Raw genomic sequence first — 19876 nt, 5'->3', positions numbered from 1 at the left:
GCTGCTGAGCCTTCCCATGCATGGCTGGCATCTTCTCACATGGTCAAGGCCATAGGGTGAGTTGATGAGCTCCAGTTTGCCCAGCCTGGTGCTGAGTCCCTGATTGAGCATTAGTTTCAATAGGCTGGCCCAGAAGAAACCCCACTGTATTTTCTTTTGATTTATATCTCTTTACCTGAGGCATCCTGAGGGGACTTTCTGGGGTCTGCATTACCACCCCTGGAGCATCCCCTCTTGGCAAGAGGAGAGGTAAATAGCACCGGTATCCTCTTCCTTCAGTGGAAGTCAGGTGGGGAGAGGGTGGGGCCAGGAGCTGGCCCAGGGAGGGAAGTCTGGGCCATGTGTCTCTTTTTGCTGGTGGCCCCCTGGCACAGAGTGAGGTTTGTGGGCCACCTGCCTCGGGCTCTCTCTTCTGCCTGGAGGTCCCCCTGGATATGTGTGTGCCCACATCCTCCTGTCTGTCCTGTCCCATAGGCAGGTCAGAGGTTTGTGGCTGTGATTCTCCCAGTAGCCACAAGCAGAAGGTGAACATGGGGACAGAGGGACACTCACTTCCCCGCTTAGCCAGAGTTCTCGCCTCTACCCAGCTGGCCTGATGCCACCTTTCATGGTTGGGAACCATCTTGCTGTCCCCTTGTTTTATGTGGTATCGCCCCTCAGCGAGGCTGCCAGGCCTGCCTGAGGAGGTGTCTTCTGTGCTTCTGAAAGAGGCCGATGTACTGGTTACCTCCACATGCTGGAAAAGGCAGGTCTTAAACTGCCCATTTTCCTTCCAGTCAGGTTTCCCTCCCTGGCCTGTGAGCTACTCCCTGGCCTGACACCCAGCTTCTGTACAGTGCTGCAGGTCTGTTCCACAGAGCACCTCAGCCTCCCACTTTGGGGGCCTCCCAGCCTGGCTGTGGTCCCCTTGGCCAGTGAAGCAGGGCACATGGACTCCAAGGGGCTGCTGCCCCTGGCTCTGCAGGAGTGTTGAAGCAAGTCAGCTTGCATTCCACAGCTTGCTGGGAGCCAGATCAGCAATGAGAAGAGTGTCATGCCTTTTTTCTGTCTGAATTTCTAGCTGTTTCTAGGAGGGACTCCCATAGGATGCTTTCGTGAATTTTTACTCTTTGCTCTCTCTGGCACCTAGACCATGCTGGTAAGATGTCTTCACTCACAGACGCCTACCGCACACAGCTGATCATGCAGGAGGGGCTTGGGTAATGGCTGTAAAACTCAGTCAACCATGTATGAAAAATCGGGCTCCTGAGGAGAAGGCTTGGAGTACCAGTCCCAGCCACCTGGGGGCAGCTCTCAGGGCTGGAGAGAGCTGATTCAAGTCCCTTCTGTCTGTCAGTAAGGCACTGGTGACTGTCTTGCAGGCAGAACGCGGAGCTGGCTAAGCTCCGGCAGGAACTTGGCAAGGTCAGCAAGGAGCTGGTAGAGAAATCAGAGGCCGTGCGACAGGAGGAACAGCAACGGAAGACTCTGGAGGCCAAGGCAGCCACCTTCGAGAAGCAGGTCCTCCAGTTGCAGGTGACTCAGGGTGACAACCACCTCAGTCCTGTTCACACCACCCATTAAGCTGGTCTGTGCAGCAGGGACGGGCCTGGCCACACTGGACCATCCCTTCCTAGCCATGACTGACAGCAACTCATGCAGGGCTGGGGCTCTAAACCCTGAGCCCTCAACCGTGGCCTCATTAATAGTGGAGCTAGGCAGCCTCAAATGGGTGCTTACTATGTGTTAAGCATTGTTTTAAGCAAGATATAAGCATTTAATTCAGTTCATTCTCATTTTAACCCTATAAAATAGGTGCCATTATTATCTGTAATTTACCAATAAGGAAATTTGAAACACAGAGACACTAAGCAACAAGTCCAGGCTAATACAGAGGCAGGATTTGAACCCCTGGGTCCACCCAGAGCCGTGTTTGCCCTTCCACCCTGGCACTGCAGCTGGCCAGAGCCAGCCAAGTTCATGCATCTTCCGGCTTCAAAGCCAAGTGGGTGTTCTTTTCAGCCTCAGGTTGTGGCCTGAAAGCTCTTGTTTTCCCAGGAGGATGCCCATTCTCTCAGTGGGAGGAAGGTTGTCCCCTTGTCCCCTCCGCACCTTGGGCGTCGTCTGGCACAGTCAGCCCCTGTTAACTTTGGCCCCCACTGGCTTGTGTCAGGACAGGATGACCAGGTGGGGGACAGTTACCCTGATTTGGGGAAGCCTCAATCACACCTGCTGTGCATTTAACTTTACTGGATAACAAGGAAGTCCTGGCAACCTGAGGGCTCTGATCCCGATTTCTGCTCAGTCAAGTGACCAGGCTGTGGCACTTGGGGCAGGGGGCTGTCTTGTAGAAGGGACTAAAACAATGACATGAAATTGCAAACAAGGGACTAAAGATGGAAAGCATATAAACAGATAGGGTTTGGACTGTTTGGGTGGAATTGAGATGGACAATTTGGTGTTTGCTCGTTTTTCATGTAAAGCAGATCCCAAGCCAGCAGATCAGAACACTGGGGTGGGCCTGGCCATAATTAGGTTTTAATGGCTCCAGATAGTTCTGGTGCTTCTAGGGCTGGAACCTCCAATCTAGCACCCATGGTGTTGCGAGTACATGTGACATTTCTAAGGACCCAGCCTGGGATCAAGACCTGGGCCTGCTTCTCAGCAGTAAGCCCCAGGCTCTGAGCATCTTCTGACTCCCAGGCCTGAGGTCTTGTGTTCAGCCTGGGCTGTAGAGTCACATTCTTTCCCCTCTAACAGAGGTGCTGGGAGTGGCTGACCACGGGTGGAGAGGGAGGCCAGGGTATGAGGCTGCCTCATCAAGCCTTCATGGTGCTGCCAGAGAGGCCCCTGGGGTCTGCTGCAGGATTTCACGGCCTTGTTCTCGCCACCTGTGACATGGGCATAACAGTCTCCTGGACCGGCTGGGGATCAACCAGCATACCTAGAATAGTGCATTGCATAGAAAAAGCTCAATAAATGTGAACCTTCCAAGGACCCACTCAAGAGATCAAAGCAGATGGGAGGTTCAGGCTACAGGAAGCACCTTTCTTTGTCACACTGAAGTGAAATGGGACTTTTTCCTTTTTGCAACTGTCCTTCAGCCTAGGTGCTTCGTGAGTCCACTCTTCAGGGGTAGGGTGGATGTTGCCCCCTGGTTTTCTCCAATGGATGAACTGACTTTGAAATCCTGGAGGGTTTTATAAAGGTCATTAAGACAGGATGTCAGGGTGTAAGGAGTTCTCTGTCCTCTTCGACTTCAGAGCTAGCTGAGGGTCTGGCCTCCCTCTGGCATGCTCACGGCCATCTTCTCTGCCTGGTCCCCAGGTGTCCCACAGGGAGAGTGAGGAGGCCCTGCAGAAGCGCCTGGACGAGGTCAGCCGGGAGCTCTGCCGCTTGCAGACCAGCCATGCCAGCCTGCGTGCAGATGCCGAGAAGGTCCAGGAACAGCAGAAGCAGATGGCCGGTGAGGGTGGCATTGTGGGCCCATGGGGTCTGGGCAGGAAGCGCATCTGTACATCCCCAGCCCAGGGGCTGGAACTTATTACATGGGCCCACCTTGTTGGCATATGAGGGCAGCTTGGGATCCCTGAGTGCCCCTCAGAGTCACAGGCGTGGGTTAATATGTCCTGTTGGGAGGGGAGCTGGGAGCAGAGGGCAGAGCCTGTGACAACTGGGAGGGGTATCTCAAAGGTGACACCCCTCAAGCCTCTCCTGCCTTGGGCCCCTGGGGCATGGCTGTACTTCCACTGTGCACTGCTGGGGCCTTCGCGGACCCTCTCAGCTGATACGTTCTGGACCTTCCTGGTCGTCCTCACTCACTCAGCCCAAGAGGCCAGTGTTGGAGAGGGTGGCCAAGTCAGGGATATAAGGGTTCCTGGAGAACAAGGAGTGCAGTGCCAGTGACAGCTCAACAGGCGCTTGTGCACCAGCATTTCCTGAACATCTGCCATGGCCGAGTGCTGTCCCGGGCACATTCCAGAGGACACGCGTGAACGTGTGCTGCTCAGGTCACACAGCCCTGGGCTCTATAGACTCAAAACAGCCAACATGAACTAGAGCAGAGGCTACAAGCTGTTTGTGTGAAGGTCGGACAGTAAATATTTTTGGCTTTGTGGGCCATACAGTGTCTGCCAGAGCTGCTCAGCACTGTTGCTGTAGTACAAAGCAGCCCAAGACAATATATGAACAGATAGACCTGGCTATGGGCCAATAAATCTTTACAGAAACAGACAGTGGACAGGGGTGGCCCAAGGGCCTAGTTTGCTGACCCCACTCTGTGGCTTTAGATTGGGTGGTCAGGGAGGCCTCTCTGAGGTGGAGGGGAAGTTTAAGCCAAGGTCTGAGTGACAGAAAGGGGTGGCCTCACAATGACCAGGAAGAGGCAGAAATGACCAATGGGGCCCCTGAGAATGGGAATGTACTTGAACTTGGCCCAGACCAGAAACAAACACAGAAAGTCAGCAAATGTGACTGCAGCAAGAAGGCACGGGGCCAGATGGTCAGGACCCAGGTGTCCCTGTGAAGAGCTGGGTTGCGCCGTGTGATGAGAACAGTCAGCACGTGTGGGACAGAGGACTGGCATAATCCCGTGTGCCGTGGCTTCTCTGTGCTGGTTGGAGCAGGGCAGGCCCAGGGCCCAGGTGACCTCAGAGGTCAACAGGGAAGGATTTGGCAGAGTGGGTATGGAATCCATGGGCCTCTCAGATGGGCCACAGTGGGGCCCTGGGAAAGCAGAGCAGCCAGATCGAGGAGGCCAGGGAGGCTGGGAGGGCTGGGTTCAAGCACCTAAGCAGAGCTCAGCTAATATGAGCTAGTCCTCTTAGAGAACAAATTAGAAACTGCAACCAGATTCCATTTTAGATTTCTGCCCTTTCCCATGAGTGATCTGAGGGCATTTCACTCTACCCTAATGGGTCCTGGAGAACAAAGCCAGAGAGGAGCTTTCCTCCAACAGTTATAAAGGCTCCAGTGGTCAGAAGTATGTCTTTAAATCCCCAGGCACACAGAAGAGGCAGGAGAGGGGGAGCCCTCAGTGCCCTGATATAAGGCAGCAGTTGGGGGGAAGACCATCCCAGCGTTTCCTGCCCCCAACACACTCTGCCCTTGCTCCCCTTCTCAGAGCTGCACAGCAAGTTGCAGTCCTCTGAGGCAGAGGTGAAGAGCAAGTGCGAGGAGCTGAGCAGTCTCCACGGGAAGCTCAAGGAGGCCAGGGATGAGAACTCGCAGCTCACAGAGAAGATCCAGTCCATTGAGGCCCTGCTGGAGGCGGGCCAGGCCCGGGAAGCCCAGGATGCCCAGGTCAGCTTGAGGGAGGAGAGGGAGAGCACCTGGGGTCCCAGCCTGCCCTGTGGGAGGGCTGAGAGTGAATGGGCCTGCCCTGACCCCATGAGGCAAGACTCATGGTGACAAGGAGCTTTTTCTCTTGCATTGCAGGCCAGCCAAGCAGAGCAGCAGGCCCGGTAAGCGGGGAGAGGACTGCAGCCTCAGGACCCTGGGAGCTGGGCCTTTCAGCAGGGCAAGAGCCCCTTTCAGAGGCCCCTGCCTCTCCCCATCCCTCCAGTGACTTTGAGGACAGGGGCCAGGCCTGGGCAGGAAAGAGGGTGATTCAAAGAGCTTCTTGCCTGCTTTCAAGGATCAAGACTCATCATCTGTGTGGAGAGCCTCACAGGGGGTTGGATCTTCTCTTGCCAAGTGGCCATCTGTCCATCTCGATGGGGAAGGACTAGCTGGACACAGGTTCTCTCCATGGGTACAAGGCGAGGGATTTTAGTAAGCGAGGTCATAAATCTGATAGGAAAAATGGTTACACACCCAGTATGGAGAACCAGCTGTGAGATGTCAGTGGGGTTCAGAGCTGACCGAGTTGCCGGTTTGCAGGCAGACCTTGACCTCCTTTGGTGTCATGGCCCTGCCCCAGGCTGTGCTCAGGGACAGTTTGCTGATGGCAAGGCCAGAGCTGATGCCAGAGTGGGTGGCTCAAGCCTGGGTGCTGGGCTCCTGGGACTGTGTCACCTCCAGGGCATGTGTCCCTGAGCAGGTGACCACGGGCTTGGGAGGTGGTTCCTGGATGCTGTGGCCAGGGGCCCATAGGGCCACTACACGGGTGAGGTGTGGGAGGTCCCCTCCTCCGTCCCATGCAGGTGGTGGGGCATGTCCCAGGCCATCAGCCAACAAGGTCTTGTTCTGGCTGCTGCCGCCAGAGAGTCACCTTCCCTGTGACTTTGCAGAAAGCCTGGATGAACCTTGTTTCGCGTAGTGTTGTTGGGGTAGAGAGGTTGTGTTTGATTAAGCGTTTGATCAGATTCTTGACCACACAGCACAGTACTAGGGCCCCTAAGTCAGGCTGTGTGTAGGGCTGGCCCTGATTTTTGCCTCATGCAGGCGTCTCTGGCAGATGCTGTTCAGGTTCTTTCCCTTCTCAGTTTATCTGAAAGCTGTGCCTCAGCCAAGCCATCCTGTCCTGGGTTGGAGGTGAGGCAGTGGCCTGACTTCCTCCTCGGGGGCCTTTGTTTTGGAGATGCTTTTGAGGGGTTTTCTGGGGGCAGGCTGTTAGGTAACACGGGAGGCCTGAGGGAAAAGCTAGGAGGGTCCTAGCAGAGCTTTGAGAGTGGGGTCAAGGGTCAAGGTTCTGTGGGCCTGAAACCAACACCCAAGGAAGTCAACAACTGTCTCCAAGGCCAGATGAAAACTTCAGGATAAAAACTCCCAGGGTGCGTTGTCAGGAGAGCTAGAATGCACCCAGAAACTATGTTGCTCCTGGGATACGCTAGAATGGTGTTTATCAAAAGGTTCTGACCATGGCCTATGATAAGAAATATAAAATATGTATGTCCCCACCTGCTTGGCAGTGACCAGAGCCCCACCTCCCCGAGCCTGGTGGCAGCCACCCTCTGGTGGGAACAGCATGGAGCAGAGGCTGCTTTCCTGAGTTCACGGTGGCTTTAGTGGTACTGACCAGTCAGCATGGGCCACTTCTGGATTTTGGATTTCACATGTCCCTGGGCCCTTCCCCTTACTAAATCTTAATGTGGAAGGTAGCTTATTAAAGTGTCAATTTGGAGCCTGTTCCTCAGATCAGCTAGTACGGTTCTAACAGTATTGACTTCTCATTTTTGGATGATGAGGGTAGATGACACCCACTGGGCCCATGAATCTGGAAAGAAGTGTGAAAAGATGGGCGTGACATCTTACCAACCCCATGATGTCTGGGGTCACTTCAGAGATGATTCCTTAAGGCCCAGGCACAGAACTGAGGGAGGAGCGTTTGGGCTCCAGCAGTTACGTTTTGGACCAAGGGTAGTCCTGCCATACCCAGTGGGAAGCGGTGGCCTATAGTGAACTGCCAAGAGCAGCGGTGCCCAGAATCTCACCAGGTATATAGATCACAGCACTAGATGAGTCTCTAGCTCAGGTGTCCTCTGGGAAAGCCCAGTGCATGGCTTCTGAGGGCCAGGTATGGCCACTGGGAAGGGCCAGCTGGCTGATTGTGTGGGGACAGAGCAGGACCACATTGAGCAGGAGCCGCATAGGCAAGGATCTTAGTTTGCTGGAAGAAAAGCATTCTGAAAACCTGCGGCTCAGCCCTGTGCTGGCTGCTTGTGGCTGCTCTCACCTCCGTAGTCCTGGTGGCCAGTGTCACCGAGTAGAACTCTAGCAGACTTGAGGGTCTGTGCCCCAGCTCCGAGGCACTCGGGATGTGTGGGAGGAAGAGCTGGGTGGTTGCTGGAGGTTCCCTGAAAGTTTGTGCCCTGTGAGGTGGTGATGGGAGCGGAGGGGCCTGATCTCAGCCAGGTGGCTTGGCCTCGCTGGTACTCCTGGCCGGGGTGGCTGCCCAGGCAGAGGAGGGGCCCTCCCAGGATGGAACCTGGGAGCCCTTGGAGCCCAGCAGTGATGCCGCTATCTCCCCTCAGCCTCCAGGAGCTGGAGTCCCAGGTGTGGTGTCTGGAGAAGGAGGCTACCGAGCTTAAGGAGGCAGTGGAGCAGCAGAAAGTGAAGAACAACGTGCGTGCTGAGGGCAGGCCTGTTGTGGGGAACCTGCCCCAGACTAGGCAGGACGGGGCTGAGCTCCTCTTGAAATCCCATCATCCCGTCATGCTACTCGAGGCTGAAGGCCCACCTTCCTGTGTGGGGAGGCCTCCCTACCCCATGGGTCCATCAGAAGTCCCAGAGCTGACTCCCATTGGATCAGCTTGGGTTGTGTGGTCCAGCCTAGAGCCCCTATGGTGGGGACATAGTGAGCAGGTTGGCCTGGGTCATGTGGTCACCTTGGAGTGGTGAGGCTGGCACTGGGAGAAGGGGACATAGAAGCCCCTCTCCTCTGCATTACATCCTCCTGTTTGGGCTGCCTGCCCACTGCCTCTCATAGACCTGCTGGCTGCCCAGCTGCTCTGCCCCAAGGAGCCCCCTGTGCCTCCCTGTGCCTGGCTTAGCCCAAGCCAGCCAAGGGGTCAGTGCTTGCTTTTGTGGGGAGCAGCCTCCTTGCTGAGGAGCTAGCCTGACCCTCTTCTCTCACACTGGAGTCTCCCTGAAAGGACCCTCACCACCTCATGGCCCCATGCCCCTGCCAGCCCATAGTGGGCTGCAGCTCTGTGACCTATGTCAGTGCTGCCCGGGGGAGGCCAAGTGGATGTGGGCCAATAGAAAGGGCATTTTTTCCCTTTGCAGACCGCTGGTGGGGTCCAGAGTGGGGCCAGGGGGTTTTGCCCTGCCTCATGAGAGCGGCTGAGGCAGCTCAGTGGATGAGTTGGCAGCTGACCTTTTCCTGTCTCCTCTCCCAGGACCTCCGAGAGAAGAACTGGAAGGCCATGGAGGCGCTGGCCTCAGCTGAGAGGGCCTGTGAGGAGAAGCTGCGCTCCCTGACCCAGGCCAAGGTCAGAGGCGGGTCCTCAGACTTGCCTGCTAGTGGAGACTTGATTAACAACACCTGTGTAGTTTAGCAGTCAGCAGAACACACAAACTGCATGCAGAGCAGCCTCCAGCATGTGAGGAATCCACGCTGGGGGCCGAGAGGCTGCACACAGAGGGCCCCAGGCCTCTGCATCTTCCTCCTCGCCCTTCTCGCTCCCTCCTTCCTTTCAGCTCTCCTTAAGATGAAGGGGAAAGGCAACCTTGACTGCTTTTTCTCAGCTGGGACAGAGAGTGAGGCCATGGGGCTGTGAGCCCACCTCACTGCATGCCTTTGAGCCGGGCTTGGGCTGTCCTCATGGGCTGCCTTAAGGTGGTTTTTCTCCCACGGTGCTTTGTCTGAGTGGGCCCTCTGCTTTCAGGCCCTCTGAATCATGGCCCAGTGGGTTCTGTGATTGCTTTTTACAGTGTATCAGTGGGGAAGGACATCGTTAGCAGCAGCCACTTAGGCCCTGGACTGCATCTTGGTCCTGTGCTCTGCCATCCAAGTTGGGGGGAATGTGGGGTCTCCGTGTCTGAAGCCCCCATGTCACCTCTGGAGCTGGAGGACATGGCTGGTGGCCGCAGCAGGTGGAGGCCCCATCCACCCCCTTGGCCACATATTAACGTCCCTGATGAAAGGCCCCAGGTAGCCAAATCTCCCCTCCCCTCCCCATGTCACTCATTCAGAAGGAATGTCTGTCTTGTTAGGAGCTTTGCAGTGACTTTTCTTGAGCCTTCCTGGAAGCCTGAGGGTTATATCAGGTGAGGCCCTGAGACAAGGTGTTGGGTGGAGGGCTGGCCTCTGGCCCACTGCTCAGACTCCTCAGATGTGACCTGGGAGCCTGTCTAGCCTACTTGTGGTAAATGCAAAAGCTGTGACCAGATGTGTCACCTGACTTGCAATCACACAGTCAGATAAGATGAGCTGGCCTCTGGATCCTCTGGCTCTTGTCCTCAGGCTCCCAAAATATGGGCTGTGGAGGGGGTCTGAAAGGTAGTCACAAGGTCACAGGTCCATGGCAGGCTAAGGGCATTGTCTGTGGGTCATTGGGCGAGCCAAGAAGGGTCTGCTTCTGAGATTTGAGTGCAGGCCCTGAGGGCCCTTGTCAGCTGTCCTCCACACGCACACTCAGAGTAGCACTCATGGGCTCTAGTGCAGTCGGGGTTCACTCACTTCGAGGTGGGGCTTGCAGTAGGTCCAGCCAGGCTGTGGACAGGCTGTTAGATAGGACTCTTTTTTTTAAGGTATCGTTGATACACAGTCATACGAAGCTTTCACATGAGCAACATTGTGGTTACTACATTCCCCCATATTATCAAGTCCCCCCTGCATAACCCATTGCAGTCACTGTTCATCAGCGTAGTAAGATGATAGAGTCACTACTTGTCTTCTCTGTGCTACACTGCCTTCCCCGTGCCTCCCCCTCCCCCTGCCACATGCGTGCTGATCATAATACCCCTTAATCCTCTTCTCCCTCCCTCCCCACCCACCCACCCCACCTCCTTCCCTTTGGTAACTGCCAGTCCCTTCTTAGAGTCTGTGAGTCTGCTGCTGTTTTGTTCCTTCAGTTTTGCTTCGTTGTTATACTCCACAAATGAGGGAAATCATTTGGTACTTGTCTTCCTCTGCCTGGCTTATTTCACTGAGCATAATTCCCTCCAGCTCCATCCATGTTGCAAATGATAGGAGTTGTTTTCTTATGGCTAAATAATACTCCATTGTGGTGTGTATGTACCACATCTTTATCCATTCATCTATTGGTGGACACTTAGGTTGCTTCCATATCTGGGCTATTGTAAATAGTGCTGTGATAAACATAGGGGTGCATATGTCTTTTTGAATATAAAATCTTGTTTCCTTTGGGTAAATTCCTAGGAGTAGAATTCCTGGGTCAGATGGTATTTCTATTTTTAGCTCTTTGAGGAACCTCCATACTGCTTTCACAATGGTTGAACTAATTTACATTCCCACTAGCAGTGTATGAGGGTTCCCCTTTCTCCGATCCTTACGAGCATTTGTTGTCTTTTGGATGTTGGCCATCCTAACTGGTGTGAGGTGATATCTCATTGTGGTTTTAATTTGCATTTGATAGGACTCTCTTCTAGCCAGACATCTACAGCCACACCCCCAGGGTGTGGAGAGAGGGCATTATCTGTCTCCAGGGGACACTGGTGTTCCAGGCTTGCTTTATAAAGCTCCCTCCGTCCTCTCATTCCTTTTTCATGCTTTGAGTGGGAACCCCAGTGACAGATGGGAGCTCTGGCCCAGCACAGCATGGCCACAGCACAAATGGAGTTGTGGATAGGGGACCCTGCCCACACTCTTATTGCCTCTGAGCTGGATCTCCCTCTGCAAAGTGGGGTCACTGACTGTCCCTCCCTCCCGGGTTGCTGGGCCTGGCTGCTCCTAGGCAGTAGCACCTAACTGGTGGCTGATGGGAGATGCATCTCTTCTCTGTCTCCTGTCCAGCTCCTTGGACTTCCACACGCACAAATACACATACACACACAGCTCAGAAATTGAGGAACGATTGAGCCTGCATACCCCCAGGGAGGCGTCAGAGCACCCTGCACCTGCCCTGTGGGTACCTGCTGTCCCCTTCATTAGAGTGAAGTCCATTTAAAATTGCCCTGGCACAGGCCCAGGTGGCTAGACCCATTGCAGTTACCACCACTGCCCCTGTCAGTCACCTGTTTTCCCCTTTGATTCTTGTCCCTGGACTGCTGAGGATGAGCCTGTGTGGGGTAGAGCCCCCAGTGCCTCCAGGAAAAATGGGGTTTAGGCTGCCTTAAAACTCTGTGGCTGAACACTGCCCTTCCCCCACTCCCTGCCCCAACCCCTGCCCAGGAAGAGTATGAGAAGCAGCTCCGCCTGATGGAGGCCCAGACCAAGGAGGCTCTGCAGGCTCTGGTCCCTGCACTCTCTGACTCGGCTCACCAGGTAGGTAGGAGGGAAGGGGGTTCCTGGGGGGCCCCACCACACCTAGGGAGTGTCTCTGGGCCCCATCTCACACTTTTTGTTGCAGAGTTACTCTGAGTGGCTGCAGGAACTGAGAGAGAAAGGCCCTGGGCTGCTGAGGCCACCGGCTAGCATGGAGCCCTCCTCGGTAGGCGTGGGTGCCAGCATTTCACCTCGCGGGGGCTGCCACTGTTAGTCTTGCTCTCCCCTGTCCCTGGGAAGGGAAGGGAGTGCCTGGACTTGTTTTATGGGGCAGCTAGGAGAAACCTTTGTGTTTGGCTAACCAGACCCATTCTACACCCTGCCCTCAGGACCTGGCCTCCAAGCTGAGGGAGGCCGAGGAGATCCAGAGCACTCTGCAGGCCGAGTGTGACCAATACCGCACCATCCTGGCGGAGACGGTGAGCTGCAAGGGGTTGCCCATGGGAGGCAGGTGGGGAGGCGAGGAGGCCCACTGGCCCTCGGGAAAGGAGCCCTGCGTTCCTTGGTCATGTTCCTGTGCCTCCCCTGGCCCCTTCCTCTGGCTGAATGGTAAAGGGGATGCGTAAGGTGTTCTGCGCTGCATTGCTTCTGAGCTGAGAAGAGGCCTGAGTTGTAGGTTTGGGGGTGGCTCTCAGTGGTGGGAGGGGGCTTGGCTGTCAGGGACGGTCTGGTGAAGGAAGAGGGGAGCGTCTGGCTGATGGCTGGTTCCGAGCCACTGTCTTCAGCGACTCCAGGAGCCATGCTGGGTCTAGCCCTCCCACTCCGGCCAACCCTGTCTATGTTCCTCATCCTGGGCACTGTGGCTGGTGCTGACAGCATAGACACCAGAGATGAGAGTCCTAGTGACCTCATTCCCTCATGTGGCCCACATACTGGCCAGGGAGCCCCAGCAGGACTGTGGCCCACCTTTCCCCCATGTGATACTGTGACGAATCAGAGCAGGGCCATGCTGGCAGTCAGATGGTCATCACGGACGAGCTGAGGGGACAGGAAGATGTGGCTGTGTGTGTTGCGGGAATCTCCAGGGAGAGGGCTCTGCCTCACTGTCCCCCTCCCCCAGGAGGGCATGCTCAAAGACCTGCAGAAGAGTGTGGAGGAGGAGGAGCAGGTATGGAAGGCCAAAGTGAGCGCCACAGAGGAGGAGCTCCAAAAGGTACAGGACTGGCCTCTGAAACCCTCCCCAGCCTCCAGTGACATGAGCATTGCTCCAGGGTCCACCTTTCCTAGGAATTGAAACACCACTCACTAGAGACAGACAGCTGTATCAGAACACCATAAGCTCCAGGGGGGAAGCAGATGAGATCTGGGGCACTGGGGAGATGGGAGTTGATGTTTGCTGGGTTTCGGTGATGCTGCAGAGTGCCACTGCAGAATGACATCTGCCGCCTGCCACCCACCCCAGGAAGAGGCTGTGGGTCATGGAGTGGGTAGGCACTTCTGGGCTTCCTGAGAGATGGTGCCCAGTCCCCTTGGGTCCTGGGACAAGTCCTCTCCTGGGCCTCATGTTTGACAGGACCTCCCCCTTGCTTTGCAGTCACACGTCACAGTGAAACAGCTCGAAGAGCTCACAGAGAAGCTAAAAGGAGAACTTGACAGTTCAGATCAGGTACGCATGTGGGCTCCGTCCAGCTGCTCTCCTTATTACAGGGGAAATACCACAGAGGCCACATTAGGTATTTTTCCCTCGTGGATCACATGTCCTAGAGAGGCTAAGGGATCCCGTCAGTCCTGCTTTTCCTTATGAGGACCATTTATAGCCTAAAAGTGGCCTGGATGGCCTTGGGCCCTGTGAGTGCCCAACCCTGATAAGCACTGGCTGCTGTGATGGTCTTCTGATTTGTGGGCCATATGCAAAGTGGCCCCACTGCTCTCTTCAGACCCACAGTCAGCCCTGGCCTTAAGAGAGGTACCCCTGGTATCCACCTAGCAAGTCATTCTAAAAGCTGTCCTGTCCCCACTGCTGAGGTTTTGACCATCAGGACCTGGGGTGCCATTTTCAGGAGGGTGTTCTATTGCTATGGACTTGTTTCCGCCTGGCCTTAGTGGGCCCAGTAGCCGCTGGCCCCAGAGGTCTCCTACCACCCTTATCCCAGGGCCAGTCAGACTTGTAGCCCATCACCCTATTCCCGTGGTTCGTGCCCTCCTGGCCGACTCAAGGCCTCTGTGCGTGTCCGTGTCCAGGTGAGGGAGCACACTTCGCACCTGGAGGCAGAGCTGGAGAAGCACATGGCAGCTGCCAGCGCTGAGTGCCAGAGCTATGCCAAGGAGGTGGCAGGGGTGAGACCTCCCGGGACCCTCGGTCTGCCTCGCCCATAGCTCTCGTTGGCACGAGCTCAGAATCTGGCTTCCCAGGCTTTTCCCTGGTCTTGGGCAGCTGACCTGAGGAGGTGTCCCAGAGAGATTTCAAAAGAGGCAGGCCCATGGACAGGGCAGGGGTGAGCCCACTGAGAATTCTTCGCCTGGGGATGGCCCATCCCTGGGGGAACAGATCTAAATCTTATACTGTTTTCTGACTGCTCAGAAGCACAAACCTGGCACCCCTGATTCTAGTTGGATCTCAAACTTTTGACCTTATTCTGCGAGAGACAGTCCATAAACATTCAAGAAGGTGCATAGTGAACACCATCCTTACAAGCCTTCAAAAGGGAGGCAGTGTCTTTGGGAGGCCTGGGCCCCAATAAACCATCCTGAGTGTCCGGGTTATGGGGTGTGCAGGACTGCATGGCTCATGGGAGCTGGCTTTTTATCTTCTCTCGTTTTTCTTCCATCACCTGGGTCTGTTTTCTCTCCAAGTTGAGGCAACTTTTACTAGAATCTCAGTCTCAGCTGGATGCGGCCAAGAGCGAAGCCCAGAAACAAAGCAGTGAGCTCGCCCTGGTGAGTGAGTGGGGCTGGGTGGGGGCTGCATGCGAGGTCGCTGTGCCACCCGTGGCTTTACACCCGCAGAGGTAGTGAAGCGCAGCCGAGTGGACATGCACTGAGTAGTATTTGGGACAGGCCCTGGTTGGGTGTGCTGAAGGACTTCCTTGCACTTTTGCTGAAACTCCAAGCTGGGCCTGTTGCTGCCCAGACCATGGTGCTCATGCTTGGTCCCACGTCCCAGGTGCATCCTTGTTGCTGGTCAGAGCCTAGCGTCACCTGGGGCCCCTGTGGGCCTGCCTGCCCTCCACCCTGCTCTCAGCACGAGCCTTGCCCCCATGGGGCTCAAGGGCTTTTCTCGCCTTGGTGGTGACACGGACCCGCTCAGGCGAACCTGCCGGTATGCAGGGAGGCCTGCTGCACAGCTGGCAGTACCAGGTGCCCCATTTGCAGATGTGCAGAGCTCCCTGCTGTGCAGATAGCCTCTTGGGCCTCCCCATTCTCAGCCCAGGCGACTGACCGTCCCTGCATTGCCCAGTCAGGCCCTGGGGCTACAGCTGCCAGCAGCAGCCTGTAAGGCCACAAACGTGTTCTCTTTGACCTGCAGTCTTTTTTTCTTAAGTCTTGATTTCATTGTACCAATATCTGGTTTTCTGAGAGGAGCTCAAAGGCCTGGTTGGGGGCTAGCAGCCCCCACTGGGTGGCAGGCAGCTCCCTGCATTGGGGCACGAGCCCCAAGCTCCCCAGGATCCCCCCTCTGGTCACCTGGCCTTACCTGGGACCATCTCACCCCAGGGCAGGTGCTGTCCAGGCTGAGCCACCACTTGAGCTTGAAGGCTACTACCAGAGCTGCTGTCCAAGCAGGTCTGGGTGGTAGGCCCTTGGGGACACATTGCAGAGGAAGCCCCCAGAGTTTCTCATTACCAGTGGGGCACAGTTTGGTCTTCATCCTGGGGGCTGTGGGAAGGGCAGGAAGGAAGCATGCTCGGGGTACCTGTTGGATGGGGCCTGAGGCCACCCATGCTCCCTGGGGAGCTCATGCCAGGGACCCATCCAGGTCCCATGCAAGATGCTGTGCATCTTCGGATTTGAGGCTCAGTGGTCAGCAGCTTGGAGGCCATTGGACGTGTCGCCTGACCCCAGGGATGGAGCTCTGGGGTGGGGGCTTCATTAGGCAGGAGTGCCTGCAATCTCTGTCAGAGCCTGTTGGCTGCCTGCCTCTCGTCTTTCTGGCTTCCTTGCTCTGTGTGGGCTGTGGCCATCGGGGCTGCCGTGTCTGAGGGGAGGGCCCTGCGCTGGCTGGCCTTGGAGCAGAGCACGTGAGTGGTGCCAGCCCGGGCCCCTCACTGGCACCTAGTTGGGCTCAGTCTGGTGAGGGTCATGGTGTCAGCCCCCTGCCACAGTGAACCTGTACACAGTGAACCCCAACACAGGTTAGGTACCAAACCAGGGTCCCCATAGGGGCTTCAGCTGTGAGAGCATCTTCAGTCCTCCTACAGGATCTGCATGTCTGAGAATGTGCAAGGTAGACGAGCATCTGGCTGTGTATTTGCACAAACCCACCCCTCCCTGTTTCAGGTCAGGCAGCAGTTGAGTGAGATGAAGAGCCACGTAGAGGATGGTGACGTAGCTGGGTCCCTGGCTGCCCCCCCTGAGGCCCCCCAAGCAGAGCAGGATCCCGTCGAGGTTAGGGCGGTGAGCAGGTCCCCAGATGTCTGTCAATAACTGCCCATGTGGGCCCTCTCCACCCCAGTTGGAGGCCTCTGTTTTGGCTACACACCAGCTACTACTTGCAGCCTCCATTCCTCTCCACCCTGCTCTGCCTAGATGCCAAGGCAGGCGTCACCCAGGTCTGAGGGAGCCATACAGCAGAGGAAGGGGCATGGAAGGTGGGCCCGGTGGGGAGCTGTCGGGGGCTCAACCCTAACACTATGTGCAAGAGGGGCTGGAAGAGGGAGCTGGGCAGTCAGGCCTCCAATGAGGGGCTCTGAGCTCCCACTGTGGCCATGCTGGGATGTCACTAGCCAGGTACTTGCTCTCCAAACTTTTGACCCACGTAATTTCTGCTGAGAGCCCTGGTCAGGAGGCAGAGACCTGGCGCCAGAGTATTAGTGGGGGGCTGCTGCTGTGGGACCAGGGTTTGGAGTGGGTCTGTGGGCCTCATGAAAGGGGCCTGAGGTTAGCAGAGGGTCCATCAGCAACTCTTTCCGACCACGCCAGCTCCGTACCTGGGGCTGAGGCAGCACTTTCTCAAAGGGGAGCTTTGGGAATGTCCTGCTCAGCTGGCTAAGGTGCAGACGGGCCAGCCCAGCAAGCCGGAGGCAGGGCGAGGCCGAGGGAGCACTAGAAGCAGCTGGACAGTGGAGCCCCGTGGTCTCAGCCTGCCCAGGAGCCCTTGCTCCCAAGATGCCGCTTTGCCAGGTTCCCAGAGTATGTTTGTGGTGTCCCCATGCAGCTGAAAACGCAGCTGGAGCAGACAGAAGTGGTCCTGGAGGATGAGCAGACGCTGCGGCAGAAGCTCACTGCTGAGTTTGAAGAGGTCAGGCCCTGTCTGTTCGGCCCTAAGCTTTTGGGCTACAAGCATCAGGGATGGTGAGGGGTGTGGTGTGGCCCAGGCAGGCAGGCACAGGTCTGGAGCTGCCACAAGTCTAGGGAGTTGGGGGTTGTCTGAGCTTCACTGTTCCCGAGGGAGTGTCACTACACAGTCCCCTGCCCCCCACGTGGGTGGGTCTGGCCTGCCCTCCCAGCCATAGGCTTGAACTGTGGTCCCATCCTGCCGGGCACCCTCCTGCCTCCAAGCGGGCTTGTCACGTTTATAAGGCGTCTTGCCCTGACCCTGCTGCCCTCTCTGCAAAGGCTCGGAACTCAGCGAATAGGCTACAAGAAGAGCTGGAGAAACTCCACAGCATCAGCCCCTCGGAGCCTTCAGAAGCAGAGTCGGCTGCGCAACTAAAGGTGGATGCTGCCTGCTCCAGGGCTCAGACAGGGAGGGGAGCCCACCCCCTGGGCCAGCTCCTGGCCCCAGCTTCCCCCCTGCCTGGGCTGGGAGTGGGAAGGAGCCATCTTTAGGCCCCCTGAGCAGGCTCCAGCCTAAGATGGGGGGCAGGAGGCTCTCTCAATGTCCAGTACGGCTGTGTAAACAGCACTTGGAGCTCAAGTCCTCAGTGGCACCAACCACGGTGCAAGTGCTCAGCAGCCACCACGTGTGTCCAGGGGTGGCAGCACTGAACAACCCACCCCAGATCCTGCCCACTGTCCCAGGAAGCTCTCCTGGCTGCGCTGGCACAGGACACAGAGCTGACTCAGCCAGCACTGCCTGTCTCTGGGAGGGGACAGCACCCTCACATGAGAGCTCCCAGCTCCTGGGACGTGGGGCTGCCCAAGCTTAGCCGGGTGGCTTTCCTGCTGCGAGTCACATGAAGGCTGATTCCCTTCAACCCTGACCCACAGGAGAGACTAGAAAAAGAGAAGAAGTTAACGAGTGACCTGGGACGTCCCACCACCAAATTACAAGAGCATTTGAAGACGACCCAGGAGCAACTGGCCAAGGAGAAAGACACGGTGAAGAAGCTGCAGGAGCAGCTGGACCAGACAGTGAGTGTGGGGGTGCAGGACAGCTAGGCCCCGATCTGGGGGCTGAGGGGATGGGACAGACTTCGGATGCAGGCCCAGGCGGGCAGCCTGCACCCAGACCCACCCTCCTGCCGGGAGGCCCACCGAGTCTCCCAGCTCTGGTTCCCGCCTTGCTGGGCCGGGAGGGAGCGGAGTGGGGTGTCAGTCCAGGGTAGTAGGTCCCAGGTCCCCAGGGCTCAGGGGAGTGCTCCTTGCTCCTGGGCCCCAGCCTCTCCCTCCCTCTACCTGCCTTTTTCACAGGATGGTAGCAGCTCAAAGGAGGGCACTTCTGTCTGAGAAAAAGAAGTTAACTATTCAACCAACCAAAATGCCTTACACATTCCTTACAAACCAACCAGCCAATCACCACGGCGTTGTCCAGACCCAACTTCCAGTAGCCCTGAGGGAAGCTATTAGAGACGAGAGTCTCAGAACCACAGAAATAGATATTCCAGACCCCCAGTTTGTAAAAGAACCTGTGTCACATTTGATAAACACTGTTGTTCCTGGGACCAGCTCTGGCCCAGCGCCAAGCAGACGCCAAAGCCCTCATGAGCTGTGACAGACCCGGGGTGTGTGCTGGGGAGGCCGGGACCTCTGGGTATCTGTATGTCAATCAGTGCAATCAATTGGTCTCAGCGGGTCAGGGGGCGGGAGGCGGGCAGACCCACTGGCGAGTCTGAAAGGCTGTGGAGCAGACTGGAGGGCCACAGCCCAGGCCAGCTGGGTAGCAGCCTCTCACCCCAGGAAGAAGTTGCCAACCAGAACTGATGTGTGACCTCCTGGATGTTAATGCCATTAAAACCAACATTGTCGCCCGGCGCTTCAGTCTCGTCTGGTCTTCTGCGGGGGCTCCCTGACCTGGCTGCTGGGCCCAGGATGAGGAACGGAGAGGGGCTGGCAGCCTCAGGGACAGAACAACTGTGGTTCTTGTTTTCCTGGATCAGCGGCTCTGGAGTCAGGGTGAAACTCAATGCTTCCTGTTCCCTCATGATGCCACCCAGGCCCCAGTGCCCACTGGGCAGGATGAGAGCGCGTGGCCTGTGAAGCCTGTGGTCATACGTGCTGACCACAGTCCCTACCCTTGAGGATCTGAGGCTACCTGAGCAGGGCCATGGTCACCTAGGCTGCTGTGTGAGCTCTGAATGAACAAGGGGATCTCTGTCCTGGCTGGGTCCTGGACAACCATGCACACCTCAGGAGGTGCCTCAGGGCAGGAGCAGCCAGCTAAGTTCCTGTGAGACTCAGACTTCCAAGGTTTACCCAAGGTGGTGTGGTCCACAGCCGTCTTGTGCCAGGAGGTGTGTTGAGGGCTGTGTAAGCAATAATAATGTGGAGCTTAGGCAAAAAAACAGAGTTAGAGGCCAAGTCCCTGGAGGGTTGAACTAACCCAGGACTGGAGGTGAATCGGGCAGCCTCAGGCCTTGGTGGCCTCACTGTCCTGCCAAGGGGCTGCCTCTACCATGCACAGTATTGTGTGTTCCCTCCCAAGCCTCAGTCCTGGGGGAAGGATCTGGATGGCTGGCTTTGGCTTGGGGAGGACTGCCCACTTGGCAAGGCCAGCCACCGGGAGGTGGGGAGGCCAAGGAGTGTCTC

The 19876-nt window shown here is 56.6% G+C and overlaps 1 protein-coding gene across 6 annotated transcripts in view; it reads left to right on the top strand.

Moving 5' to 3' along the window:
• RRBP1 (ribosome binding protein 1) overlaps nucleotides 1-19102 on the top strand; it is a 67924-nt gene extending 48822 nt beyond the window's left edge. For 2 of the 6 annotated variants that reach the window (XM_037022475.2, XM_037022476.2), the window contains exons 7-24: nucleotides 1362-1515; nucleotides 3307-3445; nucleotides 5102-5280; nucleotides 5416-5441; nucleotides 7893-7983; nucleotides 8760-8852; nucleotides 11717-11809; nucleotides 11895-11975; nucleotides 12139-12228; nucleotides 12870-12962; nucleotides 13344-13415; nucleotides 13991-14086; nucleotides 14603-14686; nucleotides 16247-16354; nucleotides 17124-17207; nucleotides 17525-17623; nucleotides 18119-18262; nucleotides 18542-19102. In XM_037022475.2, coding sequence (XP_036878370.2) covers nucleotides 1362-1515; nucleotides 3307-3445; nucleotides 5102-5280; nucleotides 5416-5441; nucleotides 7893-7983; nucleotides 8760-8852; nucleotides 11717-11809; nucleotides 11895-11975; nucleotides 12139-12228; nucleotides 12870-12962; nucleotides 13344-13415; nucleotides 13991-14086; nucleotides 14603-14686; nucleotides 16247-16354; nucleotides 17124-17207; nucleotides 17525-17623; nucleotides 18119-18262; nucleotides 18542-18577 — 1762 coding nt within the window. In that variant the 3' untranslated portion in view covers nucleotides 18578-19102. The remainder of the gene's footprint in view (nucleotides 1-1361; nucleotides 1516-3306; nucleotides 3446-5101; nucleotides 5281-5415; nucleotides 5442-7892; nucleotides 7984-8759; nucleotides 8853-11716; nucleotides 11810-11894; nucleotides 11976-12138; nucleotides 12229-12869; nucleotides 12963-13343; nucleotides 13416-13990; nucleotides 14087-14602; nucleotides 14687-16246; nucleotides 16355-17123; nucleotides 17208-17524; nucleotides 17624-18118; nucleotides 18263-18541) is intronic. The other 4 variants (XM_037022477.2, XM_037022478.2, XM_037022479.2 and 1 more) reach the window with 4 other exon arrangements.
• The last annotated feature ends 774 nt before the right edge of the window (nucleotides 19103-19876 follow it).

This window comes from Manis javanica, chromosome 5 (assembly GCF_040802235.1).
Source record: "Manis javanica isolate MJ-LG chromosome 5, MJ_LKY, whole genome shotgun sequence".
NCBI classification, from domain to species: domain Eukaryota; kingdom Metazoa; phylum Chordata; class Mammalia; order Pholidota; family Manidae; genus Manis; species Manis javanica.
This window is presented reverse-complemented; position numbering and strand designations above follow the sequence as displayed.